Raw genomic sequence first — 20,973 nt, 5'->3', positions numbered from 1 at the left:
CATTGGACTGTGGGTGATAGCCCGAGGACAGACTAACAGACGCCCCAATAAGGGAACAAAAAGCACGCCAAAAACGTGCAACAAACTGAGGACCTCTGTCCGAAACAATGTCTCTGGGAAAACCATGTAATCGACAGACATGATATAACATGGCCTCTGCTGTCTCCTTAGCAGAGGGGAGCTTAGGTAGTGGGACAAAGTGAGCCATCTTGGAAAAACGGTCTACAATGGTCAACACAGTGGTATTTCCATCAGACGGGGGCAGCCCCGTCACAAAGTCTAGTGACACATTAGACCAGGGTCTACTGGTAACAGGTAAAGGGTGTAATTGACCAACCGGAGGTTTATTGGAGGTCTTACACGCAGCACAGACAGGACAGGCAGCGACGTACTCCGCCACTTCTTTCTCCAAAGCGGGCCACCAGAAGCGCTGTTTAATAACGAACGCAGTCCGCTGGACTCCCGGGTGACATGTCAGCCTGGATGTGTGAGCCCAGTGGATGACCTGTGGGCGGAGGTGATCAGGAACAAACAGGCGGTCTGGCGGAACGCCAGCCGGGATGTCACAATCACGTAATGCATTAATAACAGACTTTTCAATCTCCCACTGCACCGCCCCCACCACACAGGTCTCAGGGAGGATAGGTCCTGGTTCAGAATCTGAATTGACGGGCATAAAGAGTCTGGACAGAGCGTCAGGTTTCACATTTTTGGAACCAGGCCGATAAGACAGTGAAAAATTGAATCGTGTAAAGAACAGAGCCCACCTGGCCTGACGGGAGTTGAGTCTCTTTGCAGACCGCAGATACTCTAGGTTCTTGTGATCCGTCCAGATCATGAATGGTATTTCGGTTCCCTCCAGCCAGTGGCGCCATTCCTCCAGGGCCACCTTGATGGCTAGCAACTCCCTGTTGCCGATGTCATAGTTACTTTCCGCTTTGGACAGTCTCCTGGAGAGGAAAGCGCACGGGTGAAGCCTGTTGTCCTTTGGAGAGCGTTGGGAAATGACTGCCCCGACCCCCAGATCAGAGGCGTCCACCTCCACGACGAACTGACGAGCTGGATCCGGAACCGACAGAATGGGGGCCGAGGTGAACGCCCTTTTCAGCTTCACAAACGCTGCGTCTGCTTCGGGGTTCCATCTGAAAACGGACTTGGGAGAGGTTAGAACATGCAAAGGGGCAGCCACACTGCTGAACCCCCTAATGAACTTCCTGTAGAAGTTAGCGAATCCAAGGAATCTCTGGACATCCTTACGACTGGTGGGCGTGGGCCAATCCCTGACAGCACTGACCTTGTCTGGGTCCATCTGGACACTCCCCTCTGCGATGATAAAACCCAGAAAGGAAACAGACGGGCGGTGAAACTCACACTTCTCAGCTTTTACAAACAGTTGGTTTTGGAGAAGTCTTTGGAGCACCTGGCGGACATGCTGGACATGTGACTCCTCATCCGGGGAAAAAATAAGAATATCATCCAGATACACAAATACAAAAACATTGAGCATGTCACGTAACACGTCATTGACTAAAGCTTGGAAAACAGCGGGGGCGTTAGTGAGACCAAACGGCATCACTAAGTACTCATAGTGTCCACTTGGGGTGTTAAAGGCAGTCTTCCACTCGTCCCCTTCTCTGATTCTCACCAAGTGATATGCGTTACGGAGGTCTAACTTGGTGAATACTTTGGCCCCGTGTAATAGTTCGAATGCTGAAGACATGAGGGGTAACGGATATCTGTTACGGATGGTAATGTCATTAAGGCCACGATAGTCAATACAGGGGCGTAGCGTCTTATCCTTCTTGTCGACGAAGAAAAACCCTGCCCCGGCTGGAGATGAGGATGGACGAATCAGGCCGGCCGCCAGGGACTCATCAATATACTTTTTCATTGCGGCCGTCTCTGGGCCAGACAGAGAATACAGCCTCCCCTTAGGGGGGCAGGTACCAGGACGCAAATCAATAGCACAGTCATACGGTCTGTGAGGGGGTAGCGCAGTAGCGCGTGACTTATTAAATACCTCCTTAAGGTCGTGATAACACTCGGGTACCTTACTAAGAGCAGGGAACACCGTCTCCTGCTCCTCCGGAGAGATGACAGGTGCCACAGTGACCTGGACTGGCTTGGACGGAGGATCAGGATTCCGGACCCCCTCACAACAGGAACCACACCCCTCTCCCCAAGCTTGGACCTCCCCCGTTTGCCAGTTAATACAGGGGTTATGGAAAGATAGCCAGGGGTGACCTAATATAAGAGGGTGAGAGTCAGAACGATAAACATGAAAACTGATTTCCTCAGAGTGACCATCTTTGAACCGGACAGTAACTGGTTGAGTCCGTTGAGTAACTCTACAGATAATGTGATTGTCTAAAGCCCTCGCCTCCAGGGGCTTCAGAACTGGGAGCAGACTGAGGTGGAGCTGCTTAGCTAATTCTTCATCCATCAGATTAGCGTCTGACCCGGAGTCTATCAGGACTGGAAGCTGCAGAGACACAGAACTAGAGCATACACAGACCAAGGGCTGAACACGAGAGGCGCTGGACACACAGAACGTTCTGCTCAAAAGAGAGTCCTCACCTGCCATCGTTCTAGGTTTCACTGGGCAGTTGCTGACTCGGTGCCCCTCCTGACCACAGTATAGGCACAGACCAGCCACCAGACGGCGTTGATGTTCCTCTGCCGACAGACGAGTCCGACCCACTTGCATCGGTTCCACTTTCGAACCTCCGCTGGACTCAGGTACTGGGTGAGGGGGTTCTGAGTGGGGCTTACTCACGGAGGGCTGGCGGTTCCATGATGGTTCTGGCTGCCAAAACGCCGACTGGTCAGTAACCCAAATAGCAGCCTCGATGACATCATCCAGTGAATGGAGTTCCTGCCGGAGCGCCATCTCACGACCAACGGTGCGGTTGAGACCGCTCTGGAACGCAGAGATCAAAGACTTCTCGTTCCATTCAGATTCTGCTGCTAGAGAACGAAACTCACTGATATACTGCCTAATGGGGCGATCTCCCTGCCTCAGCCTCATGAGTCTTTGACCGGCCTGTGGTCCACGGATAGGATGGTCATATATCCTTTTTAGCTCAGCCATCAAACCCGAGGCTGACTGAGTGATGGGAGACCCTTGTTCATAGGCTGCATTGAACAGGCTTAAAGGAGGGCCTTCCAACAGGCTAGCAATATATGCAACCTTAGCTAACTCATTAGCAAAACGGCGGGGCTGGGAATCAAAAATGAGCTGGAGTTGTGTACAAAAATTACGGCAAGTATCAGGGTTACCTGTGTACTTAGATGGAGGTGGGATGTTGGGTTCCTCCAAGGTTTTAACGGGTGAGACAGAGTTAATATTCTCGACTGGCGGGACCGGAGCAGAAGCCTGGTTACCAGAATACTGGGAAAACTGAACGGACAGCTGAGTCATCTTATCCATTAGGGAGTGCAAAATCTGTTCATGTCCCCCTAAGCGTTGCCCCTGGGACCGAACTGCCTCCCGGACCTGGTCTAGGTCTGCTGGGTTCATCTTATTGGCCAGTTTGTACTGTAATGGGACTAGTACAAAGGCTGAACCCAAATGCAAGACCAGAATGCAGATGACCAATTGAGAGTGTTTATTAAACACAATCACAGTAGTAAAAACACAGCACAAAATAGTTAACACGTCTGTGAAGGCGTGTGATTCTGGACTCTTCGTCCGGGCTGTGAACGGGGAATATGGATGGTCAGCACGGCCGAGCCGGAGGATTCCCGTCAACACCCCGACTAGGGCAAAACAGAGGATAGTCAAAAAACAAGCCAGGTCATACACAGGAGGGCAATTCAGGAGGCAACGGAACATGAGGGAAAGGCTACTCACGGTCAGGGTCCAGGCGAGGGTCAAAACACAAGGTAACACGTTGGAGGCTGAGGTAAACAGGGAATAGGCAGAATCAGAAGTCGAAGTACGAACCAGGTCAGAACCAGACGAGCAGGCAGACAAGGAACAGGCAGAATCGGTGGTCGGAAGGCAAAACGGGTCAAGAACAGGCAGACAGACTGACAGGTATCCAAAAACGCTGGTAAGTGAGCACACAAAGGTAGAACACAAACTGGCAAAGAAACAGGGGAAAACACAGGGTTTAAATACACAAGAGGGTGGGAAGACAATTGGACACAGGTGGAGATAATCAGGGAGGAGTCAGGTAATCAGGAGCAGGTGAAACAATCAAGGAGGGGAAGTAAAGACACCAGACATGACACAAGAGGGAAACTTAACAAAATAAAACAGGAAATGACAGACAAAACAGAAAAGACAGACACAGTCTGGGAGCAGACATGACAGTTCGTACTTTATTCTATAAAACCACGATGCAGTATAAGCGTCAGTTTACACATATACTAAAGTGAAACAAGTAAAAACTCCATAGAAAAAAGCAGACAGTGCTTCAGTCATGTAGAAAATCCACTAAATGGAACTGGGTGAACTTTACCTTTCTTCTTCAGATGTTGCTCCATCAGTCGCTCCTTCGGTCACAAATCCATCCGTAAACCTCCAGGGGGGTCATGGGACTTGGGATATCCGTCTTGCCTACATTTTCCAAAACTAGATCTAATCCGTTATCCACTCTGTTATGCGCTCCGGTTCTTCGCTCCATGAATCCGCTCTGCTGTGTGCGTCCCCAGTCACCGAATGGCTTATTTTGCGTCTTCTAGGACAGGTGCCCGTGAAATTTTCGCACTGACCCGAGAATGTCCATAAAGCACAGAGTCTCAGGTTTCAGAAACCGGTGGAATTTTTCTGATCGGACAAATAATGACAGAGTTACGGTCATCTGAACTACACATGCATAGGGCACAGGACTGCAGGTACAGGTGTGTCTGACCTGACGACCTGTCCGATCCCGAATGCAGATCCCAATGCAAAAACTATTGCGTTATAACGCAATACTTTTGCGTTATAACGCAATACTTTTGCATTATAACGCAAAAACTATTGCATTATAACGCAATACTTTTGCGTTATAACGCAATACTTTTGCGTTATAACGCAAAAACTATTGCATTATAACGCAATACTTTTGAACTATTGCGTTATAACGCAATAAATTTTTTTCTCTTCATGTCCCTTCCCGGGCTCCGTAATTTGTTTATTTAATGTTGTATAAAGTACAATAATGACATGACAAGTACAATGCAATATTAACATACTAATACAACATGAACAGAACAGAACATAGCCAGGGGACAAAACATGCAAACAAAAAAAAAAAGAAAAAATAAATAAATAAATAAATAAATAAATAAATAAATAAAATATATCAAATTACACAAAGTTCAAATCTGTTGCATAAATCAGTGGTTTTGATAGCTTTTCTATTTTTAGAGTATTGAATGTTTGAAATATACTGGGTAAACTCAATTTTAAAATTAAAAAAGAAGGTTTGAGATTTGAGAATTTAGATTGTGAATGTGGTATTTTGCCAAAAATATAATTAAATTGATTATGTAATGTTGATCTGATTTGTTAGCAGGATATGAGCATATACCAAACAATATTTTTGAATAAGTAAAAGTAAAATCTGAAATTATATTTTGATAAATAAAAAAACAGACATCTTGCCAGAAAATATTTGAAAAAGGACAGGACCGAAACTGATGATATACATTTGTTTCTATTTCTACTGATCTAGCAACTCCAGCAGAAAGTTAATAAGATATCGTCATCTTTCAAATTATCCAGTGTGTTTCCTGTATTAGTGACATTTCTGTCGTAAATTCTGTTTTCTTTGGTATGTGTTAGTGTTTGTATAAATTTCTATCTTAAATCACTGTTATGTTGGATTTTCAGCTGTAGCCCATAGTTTGCTAGTTTGACTTGTCCAGCTGTTGAGGTTGAACCACTATAACCACAAATTATGGAGTTTCTAAGATAAGGTAACGTTAGTCCTCATGTGGTTTTCAGTGGGTTTTATTTTAGTTTTGCTGAACCTGGTGGTGTTGGGTTCAGTTTGTCAGCTGAGGTCATGTGATCATTAGTGTCATTTACTGTTTTTTAATGTTTTAGTTTTTATTAATGTCTATTTTTTTAATGATAACATCAGCCTGCCTAGGGACAACAGCTGCAAATTAGCACTAGTGCTAGAACCTGGTACACTACATCTCTCCTTTTTAAGGTTAATTATATTGTGCATTGTCCCTGTCTAAATAAATAAATAAAATAAATGAAATATGGGTCCACCTTGACACTTTTTTTAATTCTATTTGTAATTTATTCACGTTTCATAATGGCATGTGACGCCTGTTAGTAGTTTTATTTGTCCTGCGCTCATTCAGTAAACCTGCTACTGAATCTAAAACTTTTCAAAGTAATAAAGTCAGTTCTTTCAGTGGTCAACCCACTACTCAAAAGCACAAGTGACACAAACATACATACAGTAGTGACACAACAGTTGGAAATAAACTTGTGTGTGTGGTTTATTTGCATATTTACCTGCAGTAACACACTCACTGCTGTCTGTTCCATAGAAGAACATGACACCGCAGTTTGTTTGGAACTACTGAGGCTTACATGAACCACGTGATCAACGTAGAGGCCACATCACAACACGTCACAACTCTCTCTCTCTATAGCTCTGACTTTTTCACTATCAACCAGCCCAGTATCTCATCTGTCATATTTTTAGTGACCAAGAACCTGTCCTTCTACTAAAGTAAGACATGAAATGTATGAGAATGTTTTCAGAATGAGTCCGTTTCATTAGGATTTATCTGAACTGAATGTAATGACAAAGATAAACGGACACATCAGAACATAAAAACAAAGATTTAAAAGGAAAATAAAGAAAAGAAACAGATGTAAAATAAAGTAATAACTGTTGACGTCGCCTCTTAACCTGTTATAGAACACTCATAGAAATACTCTGAAATTCAACATTTCAACCTTAGTGTGTTATTGGAGAACCTAACAAGACTTTATTACTTTTGTGAAATTTTAAAATTTTTCTTACTATGTAGAAAATCAAGGCTAATGAATTTAACATAGTTGGTTTCTTACCTGTAAGCTGGAAAAAAAAAGTAAATGGAAAAGAACAGCACATTTAAAGTCAAAGGAACATGTACTTTCAGACACTAGAACATCTCTTTTAGAACATCACAACAACATGCGTGCTGGTCCAGACCCCTGTCCACATCCACATGATCCCTTTGAACATCAGTCCTCACATTAGTTCCATTACTTCACGGTACCGAACAAAGCAGGTCCACTCACTGTTCATGCACCGGTGGACCTGACAGACCCTGGAGACCACATTGGACCTCAGATTGTGGACTCACTGTCTTCACTGGAACTGCTGATGTCACTGTCTTGTAATGTATTTGGAAATTACCAAAAATAGTCACTTGCCTGTTAAGAGGTAAAGTTTTCAGGTAAAAAGTGTATTTCTCCATTAGTCCACAGGGTGGCAGCACAAAATAACTCAGTGACATCCACAGAACACACTGGTCAGTCACTCCAGGATTTCACAGGCTTTTTTTTTTTTTTTTTTTGATTGTTGCGGTCTAAAATGCCTGATTTTGCTGCAGCTTTTCCAAAAAATTGCGGTGAAAGTTGCAATGATTTGAGGCTTCTTTTAATAAAGTCACAGGAACATGGGAATTTGCAAAATAGCGAGAACAGTCTTTTTTGAGTTTTTAGCCTTAAAAAGCACCAGGAAGCCATGATTTTAAACAAAACAGGCTTTTTTTCATTCATTCATTTATTTGTTTTGAGCAGAAGAAAAAAAATAAACATTTTTTGTGTACAAGGAACTAATATCAGAGCAAATACATTAAATAAGATGATTAAGTCAAAATAGCGACTGCCATGGACACTAGTAATAACAAAATAAATTCAATCTGTACTGCTCAAAAAGGAGTGGGAAGAAGAAAACTGATTAAATCCCACCCCCATCTCACATTTATACAGCAGAACACATAACTTTTGCTTCCTTAATGATATAGTAGTATATTTAGGGTTAGGGCAGTGGTTCTTAACCTGGGTTCGATCAAACCCTAGGGGTTCGGTGAGTCAGTCTCAGGGGTTCGGCGGAGGTCAAGACACACACTCGACTCATTAGTCAGGTGTGTGTGTCGGGCTAGGTCCGTGTATGTAAACAAACGGCTTCGGAGACTCTTTCTCTGATTGACATCCAATATACGCGGTGTATTGTTGCTTATAGCACTACAACACATCCGGAAGTGTTTAGAATCTCTTCCACTCGTCTGACGATGAATTATTTGAGTATTTTCCACATCGACGTTATGACTTTTGCTACTTCCTGTTAACCACGGAGGCAGCCATGTGTAGTGTTTGTTTACATTTTTCGGTCACCGCACTGGTCAGTTACAATCATGTGATGACCGACGCACCGTCGCGGATGGAGAAATCGTATTACGCTAAAGCCGTCAGTCACACTGATTTACAGTAAATATTCATTATTATTGTAGCCTGATGGAAATTAGGTGGTGGGTGTGTGTTAAAATGTTAAAAATGATAAATAGCATAAATACAATAAGTTCATTATTGGAATACATAAGGTTAAAAATTAAAACCATTTCAGTGTGGTTGGTCATGTCTTTGTGAAAAGGTATGTAATTTGTTGTAAGTTCATGCACTCTATTGGTTTTGTTCTTTGAACACAGTGATGTTAATGCACGGTTCATTATATGCACCAGTAAAGCATATACCTGTGTCTTGAATTTGAAAAAAATCATATTTTATTTTTTAATAAAGAAGGGTTCGGTGAATGCGCATATGAAACTGGTGGGGTTCAGTACCTCCAACAAGGTTAAGAACCACTGGGTTAGGGTTAGATGGGTTACACACACACAGGTACACATACACACAAACAGAGACACACATACACACACACAGACAGGCACATACACACAGTTCAGCCAAACTTGGGTTGCTTTCTACCTAACACGTAAGAGTGAACATTAACATTAACACCAAGTTTAATGACTATTTTCATTTGTGAGCTCGTTTTTTATCTCCACACAGACTTGTGCTCACACTCCCTCATGCATGCACGCACAATACACACACACACACACACACACACACACACACACACACACACACACACAAAGGAAAGCATGGCTCCACAGGTTCTTTCTTCTTCTCTTCTATTGCCTTATAGAGTATATCTGCACTAACTTTGACCCTTTCAGCTCCTGCTCTTGTTCTGGATCCAACAGCCTCTGTCAGTGGGACTTGTCTCGTCTTTCCTCTTCCAGTTTCAGCTGTTCTCCTGCATGTTTTGCGGTTGAAAAGTGTCTGTGGAGCGGCCACTTTCGTTCGTGTTCCACCACAATATTGCAGGCAGTGCAGAACAGTATACTTCCGCTTTTGTGTAACACATCTGGAAACTGACTTGCACGAACTTTGGCAGTGATATTTGTCGGTAAATATGAGTGTTTTGCGTCTCACATGTCTTCACCTTCTCAACTGTCAATAAGGAAGTAATTGTGATGACGTACATGTCACGTAGAGGGGGTGGGTGAAAGGGGGCTAAGGTGATTAGTCAAATTTACAGAAAATTCGCGGTGATTGGACGAAATTGCAGTGCCGCGCAGAATTTGTGGTGATTGGTTGAATTTACGTTAATAGTTGTGATTGCAACATCGTGAACTCCGGGAGGGACTGACTGGTTCACTGACTGTACATCAGATGAAAAATCTCTTCTCAGTTCTTTATCTTTCAGCTCCTCAACTCCTCAGTGCTTCATGGTTACTCATTAATCCATCTCAGTGAATCATCTGGAAGGATGTTTCACTTCTTTTAAAATCACATGATTAACCAACGACGCAGAGCTACAGGAAGTCTGCCTCACCTTCTCTGACATCAGGGAGGGAGGGGTGAGGAGTGGGGGAGAAGACCTGAGGAGCTACAATTTAAGAACTGACAGGAGGAGAATGAAATGAGGATCTGCTGCTGCTTTAACATCTGTAGATCATCTGGACTCAGCTGATCCTCACACAGTCCTGATCACAGTGACAGAGATCACTTCCATCTGAAGAAAGAAGAAAATACAAACAGAGATCAGAAATAAATGTTTACTGAGACATTTCTTAATTTATTCAAACGACAGAGGAATCAATAAAAATAATCAAAGCAAAACTGACATTACTTACTTCAGTTTCTTCAGTTCACAGTGTGGTCTCAGAACAAGGTCCTCCAGTTCTGTAACATCTGAATCCTTCAGGTTGTTCTTACGTAAGTCGAGTTGGATCAGATGTGAGGGATTGGACTTCAGAGCTGCCGCCAGATAAGAACAGCTGATTTTTGACAAACTGCAGTTCCACAACCTGAATAAAGAATAAATGATGGAGATTGAAATTAATTAACATTTCAGTCAAATATATTTAGGTTTTCAATATGAATGTGAAATATTCAACATTCACTTCAACCAACCAAATTGTGTAAACTATAGAGTGGTAACAAAAACTATGTGAACCCTCAACATTTTCTGCATGAATTGGTCATAAAATGTGATCTGCATCTAAGTCACCAGTACAGACAAACAGAATGTGTTGAACCCAAAACCACACAAACAATTATAATATTTCAGATCTTAATTGTGCACAGCTCTTAAACCCTCACAGTGGAACTGGAAAAAGGAAGTGAACCCTTAAACTAATGACTCTAAAGAGATAACGAGGCTTACGCTGTCAGAGGAGGATTAGAGTCCAGAATTCAGAAACATGAATTGTAATCAGTGAAAGCAGATGTGAGCCGTGCATGGAGCCACTGTGACTCATAAAAACACTCAGACCTCTGGAGTTGAATTTTCACAAGAAGCATCTGCTCATGTCAACCATATTTCACAACAAAGATCTCAGAAGACCTTCACTCCAGAGTTGCTGATTTGCATGTGAGTGAAGGGGGCTCCCTCTTCTGCCTGGTTTCCTCTTCCACTTCCTGCCTTTTATGCACAAATACAAGATCCAAAAGGACAAACCAGAAACCTGGGAGAAGTAGTGCAGATGTTTCCAGATGCTGCTGTTCAATCATTTCTTGATTGAGAAAAACCTCAAAGACTTGAAGGATTCACCAGTCGAAGTTAGACAAACTGTCCACAAATGGAGAGGATTTAATTCTGTGGCTACTCTGCCTAAAAGTGAACGCCCAGCCGAGCTGACTGCAAGGACACAACGATGAGTGGAAACAGAAGAAAAAGAACCATAGAGGAACAGCTGAAGGCTTGAAGGACTCATTGGAAGACGTTAACATCTGTGTTCATGAGTCTATTCCACAGCAGATAGAACAGACACATGTCCAGTGCATGACACCACAGAAGATGATGCTGTTTAACAACAAACATCAGTGCATGTGTAAAAGTGAGCAAAGAGCACTGGAACACTTTACAACATGAATGGAACCATGTTTAGACTGATGGAACTGGAACTGTTTGGGAAGAACACACAGCACTAGGTTTGACAGAAACCTAGAACATCATCCACACCAACCCAGTCTCAGATCAAAATGTGACACAGCTGCGTTTGTCCACCGTACAAAACGGGTTAGGGTTAGGGTCAGTCTCACAATTAGGGCCTGAAAATTGTAAAATGTTTGCGTTTTTTAATCCTATTCTTTTCCATTGGCCTGCGTCCGAGTGACGTAACTTTCAAGATTCAGGCCGTTAGTGCTCCATCCTTGTCGGAAGGGGTTGGGTTGGGGGTATCGCTCTGTGATTTTGTGTGTGTGTGAGGTGTTAGCATGATTGTCTGAGCAGAAGCGAAAGTGAAACTGATTGGCTTTACTGTACTTCTAACTAACTAACTAACTAACTAACTAACTAACTAACTAACTAACTAACACACACACACACACACACACACACACACACACACACACACACTGGAGCAGCGAGCGACATAATGTCCGCAGCAAAAATGTAATAAATCGGTTACACCGATGTTGATTAATTGGTGATGAGCTATAATCGGCCTGATTAATTGGTTGGGCTCTAGTTCACAGAACTTTTCTTGCAACTGTAAAACAACATTATGGATGTCAGTTATGTTTGTTCATAAATGAGGTGCAGCTGCTCCTAAAACAGAACTCTATAAAACTAACAGTGAACTGACCCCAGATCCTGTAGTTTACAACGTGGACTCTGCAGGAAATCAAACAGCTCCGCCACTCCTGAATCCTCCAGCTTGTTTTCACCCAGAATCAGTTTTATCAGATGTGAAGGATTGGAACACAGTGCTGAGGCCAGAGAAGAACAGCTGATCTCTGATAAACTGCATCTTCTCATCCTGAAGAAAGAGCAAATAATGTAGATTAAATCCATTAAGGATCCAGTTATACATGTTTAGGATTTAATCACATGTTTTAGACTGTTTTATTCAGATTTATATGTGTAAACTCAAATGTCAAAACTGTCAGACAAATGTAAACAGTAAAGAGTGCAATATTTACACATTATTTATACATGTGTATAAATCTGCATAAAATAGAGGAAACGTACTGATGGAGTGTATTCTGATGAAATGTACATCATTATATTTCAGATAATTCCATTTTCAGTGTCTGTCAGTGCATCCATAAACACACACATTGTTGTTTATGTTTCTGGTCATTTCAACATAGAAATTTATATTCTATTTTTTATTTTTTAAGAAAATACATTACAGGTAATTTGGATTTCATTTTAATACATATTATGAAAGGTTTTTTGTTTTTTCTTTTTTTTGTAACAAGATCCTTCATATATTTGTTCCCATCTCTGATGAGGCTCTGCCGTTAGTAAAACATATAAACTCTATAACAGTAACAGTGAACTGACCACAGTTGCTGTAGTTTACAATGTGGACTCTGCAGGAAACCACACAGCTCCTTCACTGATGAATCCTGGAGGTTGTTTCCACTCAGAATCAGTTTTATCAGATGTGAAGGATTGGACTTCAGCGCTGAGGCCAGAGAAGAACAGCTGATCTCTGACAAACTGCATCTCCACATCCTGAAGAAAGAGTCAATGATGTAGATTAAATACATTAAGGATCCAATTATATATGTTTAGGGTTTAATCACATGTTTTACACTGTTTTTTTCAGATTTATATGTGTAAACTCAAATGTCAAAACTGTCAGACAAATGTAAACAGTAAAGAGTGCAATATTTACATTATTTATACATGTGTATAAATCTGCATAAAATAGAGGAAATGTTTCCTTATTATTAACATTAATCTCAGTATTTAGTGAGTGTAAAACTGTTGGAATAGTTGGAATATGTTTTCATGGTTTGATGGAATAGAAATGAAAACACAAGTGGATGATGTTCTCTATTCCATCACCAAAAGACTAAAGCTTTGACACTGGAGCTGCAGTACTGTCCTGCAGTAAATGCAGATCATTATTCCACCACTGTCACTGATGGAAATGTTTGAGCTGAATATTCACTTTATCTCTGATGTCATATTTGTCTGAGTGAACAAACACTGGTTTTCTTTGGAGTCTTTAGACCTATACATCTGTAGTTTCAGTTCAGAACTCTCATCTCTGTTGTTGTTCATTTGGGAGGTTTGGAATTAATGGCTCAACTTTTCCTGTAGGACAGATCATCAGACTTATATGACTGGACTCGTCACTTTCTTGACCTGAACAATGACTTGACTTGTGTGATTTTCATCATAGAACCTTCAGACGTTCTACACACATAAAGGTGAACACTCCAGACTTACTTGGAGTTTGGACATAGTTTGTAACTTTCACCTCTGTCATTTTGGCCCATGCTGTTTTACACTCTTTATATTTTCTGTCTTATTTTCTCTTTTGTCAATCACATGTTAAAAAAAAGCAGTTTAACAGCTTTAGATTCAGTTCATATTCTACAATTTCAACTTGATGATAATCTTGTCTATTTTAACAGATGCAGTATTTTATCATGTGTTTATTCTTTATTTGTTGTGAACACAAAGTAAACTCTTCCTCCATGTTTAACTGTTGTCTGAATAAAGTTGGTGAACATTTTAATAACAGTGTCTTCCTGTTCTTGGTGTTCTTTAGTTTCTGTAAATTCTTTGTGTTTAGATACTGATGAATCTGTCATGACTCTATTGTACTGATGGAGTGTATTCTGATGAAATGTACATCATTATATTTCAGATAATTCCATTTTCAGTGTCTGTCAGTGCATCCATAAACACACACATTGTTGTTTATGTTTCTGGTCATTTTAACTTACAAATTTATATTTTTATTTTTAAAAAAATACAATAGAGGTATTTTGGATTTCATTTTGATATGTCTTATGAAATTTTTTTGCTTGTTTTTTTTTTATTGTAACAAGATCCTTCATATATTTGTTCTCATCTCTGATGAGGCTCTGCCGTTAGTAAAACATATAAACTCTTAAACAGTAACAGTGAACTGACCCCAGTTGCTGTAGTTTACAATGTGGACTCTGAAAGAAACCACACAGCTCCTTCACTGATGAATCCTGGAGGTTATTTCCACCCAGATCCAGTGTTATCAATTGGAATGGATTGGACTTCAGAGCTGAGGCCAGAGAAGAACAGCTGATCTCTGACAAACTGCATTCCTGCAACCTAAATAAAGAATAAATCATACAGATTAAAATATATTAATGATCCAGTCAGATGTGTTCAGGTTTTAATTTGTGACTGAACTCGACTGAACTTTAAACTTTTGTCCAATCACTTTCACATTTGTTTCAGTTCCATGTCTACAGTCAATGTCTTCTACAAACACACACCTGAACACATCAGTTCACATTTGATGTAAAATAACCTTCAAACCAACTAAAGCCTTTAAACTTCACCCAGTGACTCCTCCTGCTTTAACTAGAACAGATGCTGTTTGTGATCAGACGAGTGTCCCTCAAAGTACAATGAAAAAATACAAATTACTTAAATCGCTGTAGAACACATATACTGTGTGTTTCCTCTATTTTTTCCTTGTTCATTGTTACATTGTAGAATAAAAGACAAAACCTTTAAGTATGTGTACAGATAATAAAACATATAAACTCTATAACAGTAACAGTGAACTGACCACAGTCCCTGTAGTTTACAATGTGGACTCTGCAGGAAACCACACAGCTCCTTCACTGATGAATCCTGGAGGTTGTTTTCATCCAGATTCAGTTCTATCAGATGTGAAGGATTGGACTTCAGCGCTGAGGCCAGAGAAGAACAGCTGATCTCTGACAAACTGCATTTACTCAACCTGAATAAAGAGTAAATGAGACAGATTAAATCCATTAAGGATCCAGTTCTATATGTTTAGGGTTTAATCACATGTTTTACACTGTTTTTTTCAGATTTATATGTGTAAACTCAAATGTCAAAACTGTCAGACAAATGTAAACAGTAAAGAGTGCAATATTTACATTATTTATACATGTGTATAAATCTGCATAAAATAGAGGAAATGTTTCCTTATTATTAACATTAATCTCAGTATTTAGTGAGTGTAAAACTGTTGGAATAGTTGGAATATGTTTTCATGGCTTTGATGGAATAGAAATGAAAACACAAGTGGATGATGTTCTCTATTCCATCACCAAAAGACTAAAGCTTTGACACTGGAGCTGCAGTACTGTCCTGCAGTAAATGCAGATCATTATTCCACCACTGTCACTGATGGAAATGTTTGAGCTGAATATTCACTTTATCTCTGATGTCATATTTGTCTGAGTGAACAAACACTGAAACTAGGACTTGTTTTCTTTGGAGTCTTTAGACCTATACATCTGTAGTTTCAGTTCAGAACTCTCATCTCTGTTGTTGTTCATTTGGGAGGTTTGGAATTAATGGCTCAACTTTTCATGTCGGACAGATCATCAGACTCATATGACTGGACTCGTCACTTTCTTGACCTGAACAATGACTTGACTTGTGTGATTTTCATCATAGAACCTTCAGACGTTCTACACACATAAAGGTGAACACTCCAGACTTACTTGGAGTTTGGACATAGTTTGTAACTTTCACCTCTGTCATTTTGGCCCATGCTGTTTTACACTCTTTATATTTTCTCTTATTTTCTCTTTTGTCAATCACATGTCTAAAAAAGCAGTTTTACAGCTTTAGATTCAGTTCATATTCTACAATTTCAACTTGATGATAATCTTGTCTATTTTAACAGATGCAGTATTTTATCATGTGTTTATTCTTTATTTGTTGTGAACACAAAGTAAACTCTTCCTCCATGTTTAACTGTTGTCTGAATAAAGTTAAGGTGATAATGAGGTTATTTGTAATATTTATTCCCAAATAATGAAATGATTTCTTATTCCACTTAAAATTATATTTCTGTGTCAATTCTGGGGGAGGAGTGAAATTTATAAGCAGAACCTGTGTTTTCCCAAAATTTAGTTTATAGCCTGAAAGGTACCCGTAATTATGTTGTAGATTCATCAACTTTGGCAGACACTTATCTGGTTGTTTTAAATATATTAAGACATCGTCTGCAAAAAACCTAACTTTGTGTTCTACTTCTCTAATTTTAATTCCATTTATTGCCTTAACTTGTCTTACTGCTTGTGCTGATGGCTCAATGAAAAGTGCATAGAGGGCTGGAGACAACCCACACCCTTGCCTTGTGGATCTTTGCAGACTAAAGGTAAACAACACGCACATAGGAGGTGTGCAGGATCCCAAACAAATTAACCATAAAAAAATAAAGGAAGGTCCGCACAACCTGTGAGCTCCCAAACCATTTATTCAGCTACGTGACGTTTCGGGCCGTGGCCCTTCATCAGACTGAGGGTCATGGCCCGAAACGTCACGTAGCTGAATAAATGGTTTGGGAGCTCACAGGTTGTGCGGACCTTCCTTTATTTTTTCATCTTTGCAGACTAAATCAATTTGTGAGGCTACCACTGATTTTTATTCTTGCTATCGGGTCCTGATACATACATCTGACTGACTGCAGATTAAAGCCAAATTTTTCTTAACTAAGATACAGAAACTTCCAACTGACACAGTCAAAAGCTTTTCCTGCATCTAGACTTAAAGGGCGGCCATACACTGTGCGATTATTTCGATCATTGCACGCAGCTCCATCTCAAACTGTGCGAATCAATCGTGAAGTCAGGCTCACGATTCATGTTCTCACACTGTACGGACCGATGCTCGTATGCGACCTGACTGCTCACACTGTAGGACCATACACCAGAGGACGCACGACATGTTCGAGTGTTGTATCAGGAAATACAACGTTAAAATACCAAGGAATCCGTTAAAGTGCATAGACGATTGTGTATTGGCATGAGTCGCGAAATGGTAGTGCTAAACAAAAGCCAATGAGCTGCTTTGGCAATATGTGCCATTATCTGCGGGGAATCAAAAAAGAAGAAAAGATGACGATGTGTTTGGTGCAGGAATTGGTTGGCCAGATGTGGACAGTATGGGCTGTCAATCCTACAGCAAAGGGAACTAGAGGGAAGCTGCAAAAGCTAAACTGCACTAGGCCAATAGCCAGTTACTGTTAGCTTGTACGCTACTGTGTTCGCGCATGCACAGTGAGAGAATTTGAGGCCCATGGGCTCGTGGCACTGCTTTGACAGTGCGATACCCTCACGAGGAGCGAGCAGGATTTCAAACAGCTCCATTTTCCTTGCGAACACACGACTGCTGATCATGAGGTGGTCGTGAGATGTTAATGGCTTCTCCTTACCCCATGTGCACTGCATGAAGCACGACACATGATTAGAGGCACATCTGGCCTGATCCCAGAAAGAGTCACACGAGTGAGAAATCGTCTCTAAAATCGCACAGTGTATGGCCGCCTTTATAGGAGCTGACATGAGAATGTATGGTCAGTAAAAATATAGGGTAAGGGGAGGGAGTAAATAAGTTGAACTTCATCCTGCTCCTTTTCGAATATGTTTTTTTTTTTACCTTCATCCTACCAGCTGGGGTCCAACTGGACCCCAGGACATGATTTTTATATGTCTCTGCTGTATCATTCATTGAATGATCATTTTGTGCTGGAGTTTGTCTGTCTGCATGTCCATGTTCGATCGCTTCTATTAGCTCCAAAAACAATCTGACATAATGGGTACTGTATTCAACTTGCGATCGGGGTCCAAATGGACCCCAGTTGAATAGTGGTTTTTCTTAGTCCATAATGAGCATCTAAAATATAATTTTATTTTTTGTTTCAGTTAGTGATGGCAAATAGAAATAGAAGAGCAAGGTCCACTGCTGCACAAGCCCTTAGGTCTATTTTAGAGGCAGAGGACAGCTCTGAGGCTGAATTTGTATTTTTAATTTGTATCACCCTCATTCTTACACAATTAGTTATTGTAACGGTGTTTTATGATGCAAACTGTTTTCATACGTAATAAAAACATTCCAAAATGAAATGATGTTTCCTGTCTGTTACTAAGATGTGATATCACCATATATCACAGTGGGGTCCACATGGACCCCGGTTGGTAGGATTAGGTTACGAAATATGTTGGTAGGATGAAAGTTAATATTGATTTTTCTTGTACTGGTTTTAAATGTTGATATTTGAAATAAACAATCAATCAAAGCTGTGCAAAACAGTTCTCTGTTTTCAGGGGTTTTATCTTCCATAGGCCTGATTAATGAAAGGCAGCTCTGGCAAATATTTTTGTAAATTTGTGAATATTTTCTAGGAGGATTCTTTATGTTCTTGCACTTATGTCAAATATTTCAAAGTTATAATAATAATGATACTATGGCAGTGATAATAGCAATATGAATTAGAATTTTGGTTGTTATAATAGTCAAATTATAATAGCATTATTTGTGATAGTGATAATAATAGTATTTTTATGATGATAATCAAATGCAATATACAGTATACCCTTAAAGCAATTCTTTAAAATAAAGACCTGAACATACCTTGACGTTTTCTGAGTTCCTTTTGTTCTATTTATGTCTCTGTCTGTCCTCCATGTCTGATGTTTGTAACAAACAACCCGTGTAAATATATGTTAACAATTGAGCGATTTATGATCACTTTAATAGTGCAAACAAACACCTCTTTACTCTACAGACTTAATGCACAGTAGCAGTGAGTAGCATTGTGCTAGCTTAGCTGCACTGTGCTAGCTTAGCTGTACTGTACTACGATGGGCACCCTGTAGGAACGTCACTCTAATGGGCAGCAGCACTGCCTATATATGTCTGTGGCTTGATATGAAAAAAAAAATTAATTTTAATTGTAAACTGTGCTGTTCTAAATTTTAAAAAAAAGGATATATGTCTATGGCACTGCCATCTGAGCATCTCATGATATCTGGCTTGATGCATGATTGGGTGAACGTTAGATGGAGTGGCTCGGTACTCCATTGGTTTTGCCTGGTCAAGATGTTATATCGAATTTTTTTAGGTTGAATTTTTTTAGATTAAATTTGAAACACATTGTATTTGAGAATATTGAATTTAAAAAAAAATTTTTTTGAATAATTGAATTCAGAATATGAAAATCTATGTGTAACAATTCAACAATTCAAAAAAAATTCAACTATAAAAAAAATTAAAATTATGAAATACGACCATTAAAAAAATATATATATTGCAAAATACAACCTTTCAATCTCTGATGGCACACATTTGCTTTGATAGCTTGGGGCCACAGGCCCGAGCACCTATTGTTCTTCTGCACGTTTATTCAACTTTTTCATCTTCATCTTCTGGACAAAATTTCGCCGATTAATAGGGTCTAGGGTGTTGTGAAGACCCCTGCAAAATATACATCAAAACATGCGGTTTAATTGGGAATAGTGTGCTATGTACTTTTCGTTAAGATTTGTAAATTTTTCGCAGTTATTCGCAAAAAACATGCCAAAAAAGTCCCATAGAAATGAATGGAGGGAGGAAAAAATCAGCCAGAAAAGTCCACTTTTTTCCGACCGCTACTACTTCGCCATACTTGAACCTACAGACTTCACTAAAAATTCTCTGAATAACTCACTCTCCCGGCCAAACGATACATCATCATCACGAACAAAATACTGAATCTGGCCCACAGTGCCACTTAGTGGTCCCGCACGGTAACTCACTCATTTTTGGTCCGATCAGCACCAAACTTGACCTGGTTGATGTTGTTCCCGCCTCGAACAAAATGACAGTGATATTGAATCTGATTCATAGTGCCATCTAGTGGTCCTGGAAATTTGCCTCAGCTGTGCGCCGCTTGGACCTGGACATGGATGCGACCTTGCGATCGTGAGCGGGACCTGTTGTCGTAAACGACCTCAGAATAGAATTGACGTCGTGCCCCCCCACCCCCGTGTGTGGGGGGGGGCACGAAATTGTGGAAATTGTTTAGTTATTTTTATTTTGACTTCTGACTTATACAAAAAACTTTGAAAAAAAATGCGGCCCAGACCGTTGGAAATAGACCAACACATGTAATTACAAAAATGTGCAGCCTGGTCTCGAAAGATGTGCTATGTTAATGGCTTGACATTCCGAAGCACAGATTTCTTTAAAATTGTGAAAAACCGGTCAAATTTGTCCATCCGAAATGAATTGGGCCATTTTCAAGTGGCTACCATTCCCAAACGATTCGTGTTAAAATTATTCTGTCAACGCACAAATGTTCAGCTTGGCCCAAAGATTATCTGTGTGGTCACGTGGTAACGATATCACAAAATGTAAAAAATAACCCATTCATTTTCAATGGGAGCGACAAAGAAGTTGTCTGTTTTCTGACCACTACTGCTTCGCCATACTTTCACCTACAGACTTCATTTAAACTTTAAAACGCAGGCATTTTTGTCATCTCTCCAAAAATGTCTGTGGTATGAGGATGGGGTTTACAGTTTTCAGTAGGTGAGTCTTCAAAAACCCCTGGGTTTAGTGAAAATCTGACCTGGTAGAGTGGGTGATGTCATCACCTAGAGTGGAGGAGCAGTGAAAATCCACCTGAAAATTTTCTGAACAACTCGCCCTCCCAGCCAAACAATAAATAGGAGGTGAATGATCTTTTCCAAAAATGTAG

At 40.5% G+C, this 20,973-nt stretch overlaps 1 protein-coding gene across 4 annotated transcripts in view; it reads right to left on the bottom strand.

Moving 5' to 3' along the window:
• Positions 1–20,973, bottom strand: part of LOC115431032 (NACHT, LRR and PYD domains-containing protein 14-like) — a 69,341-nt gene that overhangs the window by 33,185 nt on the left and 15,183 nt on the right. Inside the window, exons 8-13 of one of the 4 annotated variants that reach the window (XM_030151272.1) lie at positions 15,040–15,213; positions 14,400–14,573; positions 12,810–12,983; positions 12,106–12,279; positions 10,150–10,323; positions 9,313–10,028 (exon numbers count right to left, since the gene is read on the bottom strand). The exons of the other annotated variants lie outside the window; for them this stretch is intronic. Of the exons in view, the coding sequence (XP_030007132.1) occupies positions 10,019–10,028; positions 10,150–10,323; positions 12,106–12,279; positions 12,810–12,983; positions 14,400–14,573; positions 15,040–15,213 (880 nt within the window). The 3' untranslated portion in view covers positions 9,313–10,018. Of the gene's footprint in view, positions 1–9,312; positions 10,029–10,149; positions 10,324–12,105; positions 12,280–12,809; positions 12,984–14,399; positions 14,574–15,039; positions 15,214–20,973 lie in introns of those variants that run through there. 4 annotated transcript variants of the gene reach the window in all.

This window comes from Sphaeramia orbicularis, chromosome 13 (assembly GCF_902148855.1).
Source record: "Sphaeramia orbicularis chromosome 13, fSphaOr1.1, whole genome shotgun sequence".
Taxonomy (NCBI): domain Eukaryota; kingdom Metazoa; phylum Chordata; class Actinopteri; order Kurtiformes; family Apogonidae; genus Sphaeramia; species Sphaeramia orbicularis.
The sequence above is the reverse complement of the archived record's forward strand: the minus strand, read 5'-3'. Positions and strand labels throughout refer to the sequence as shown.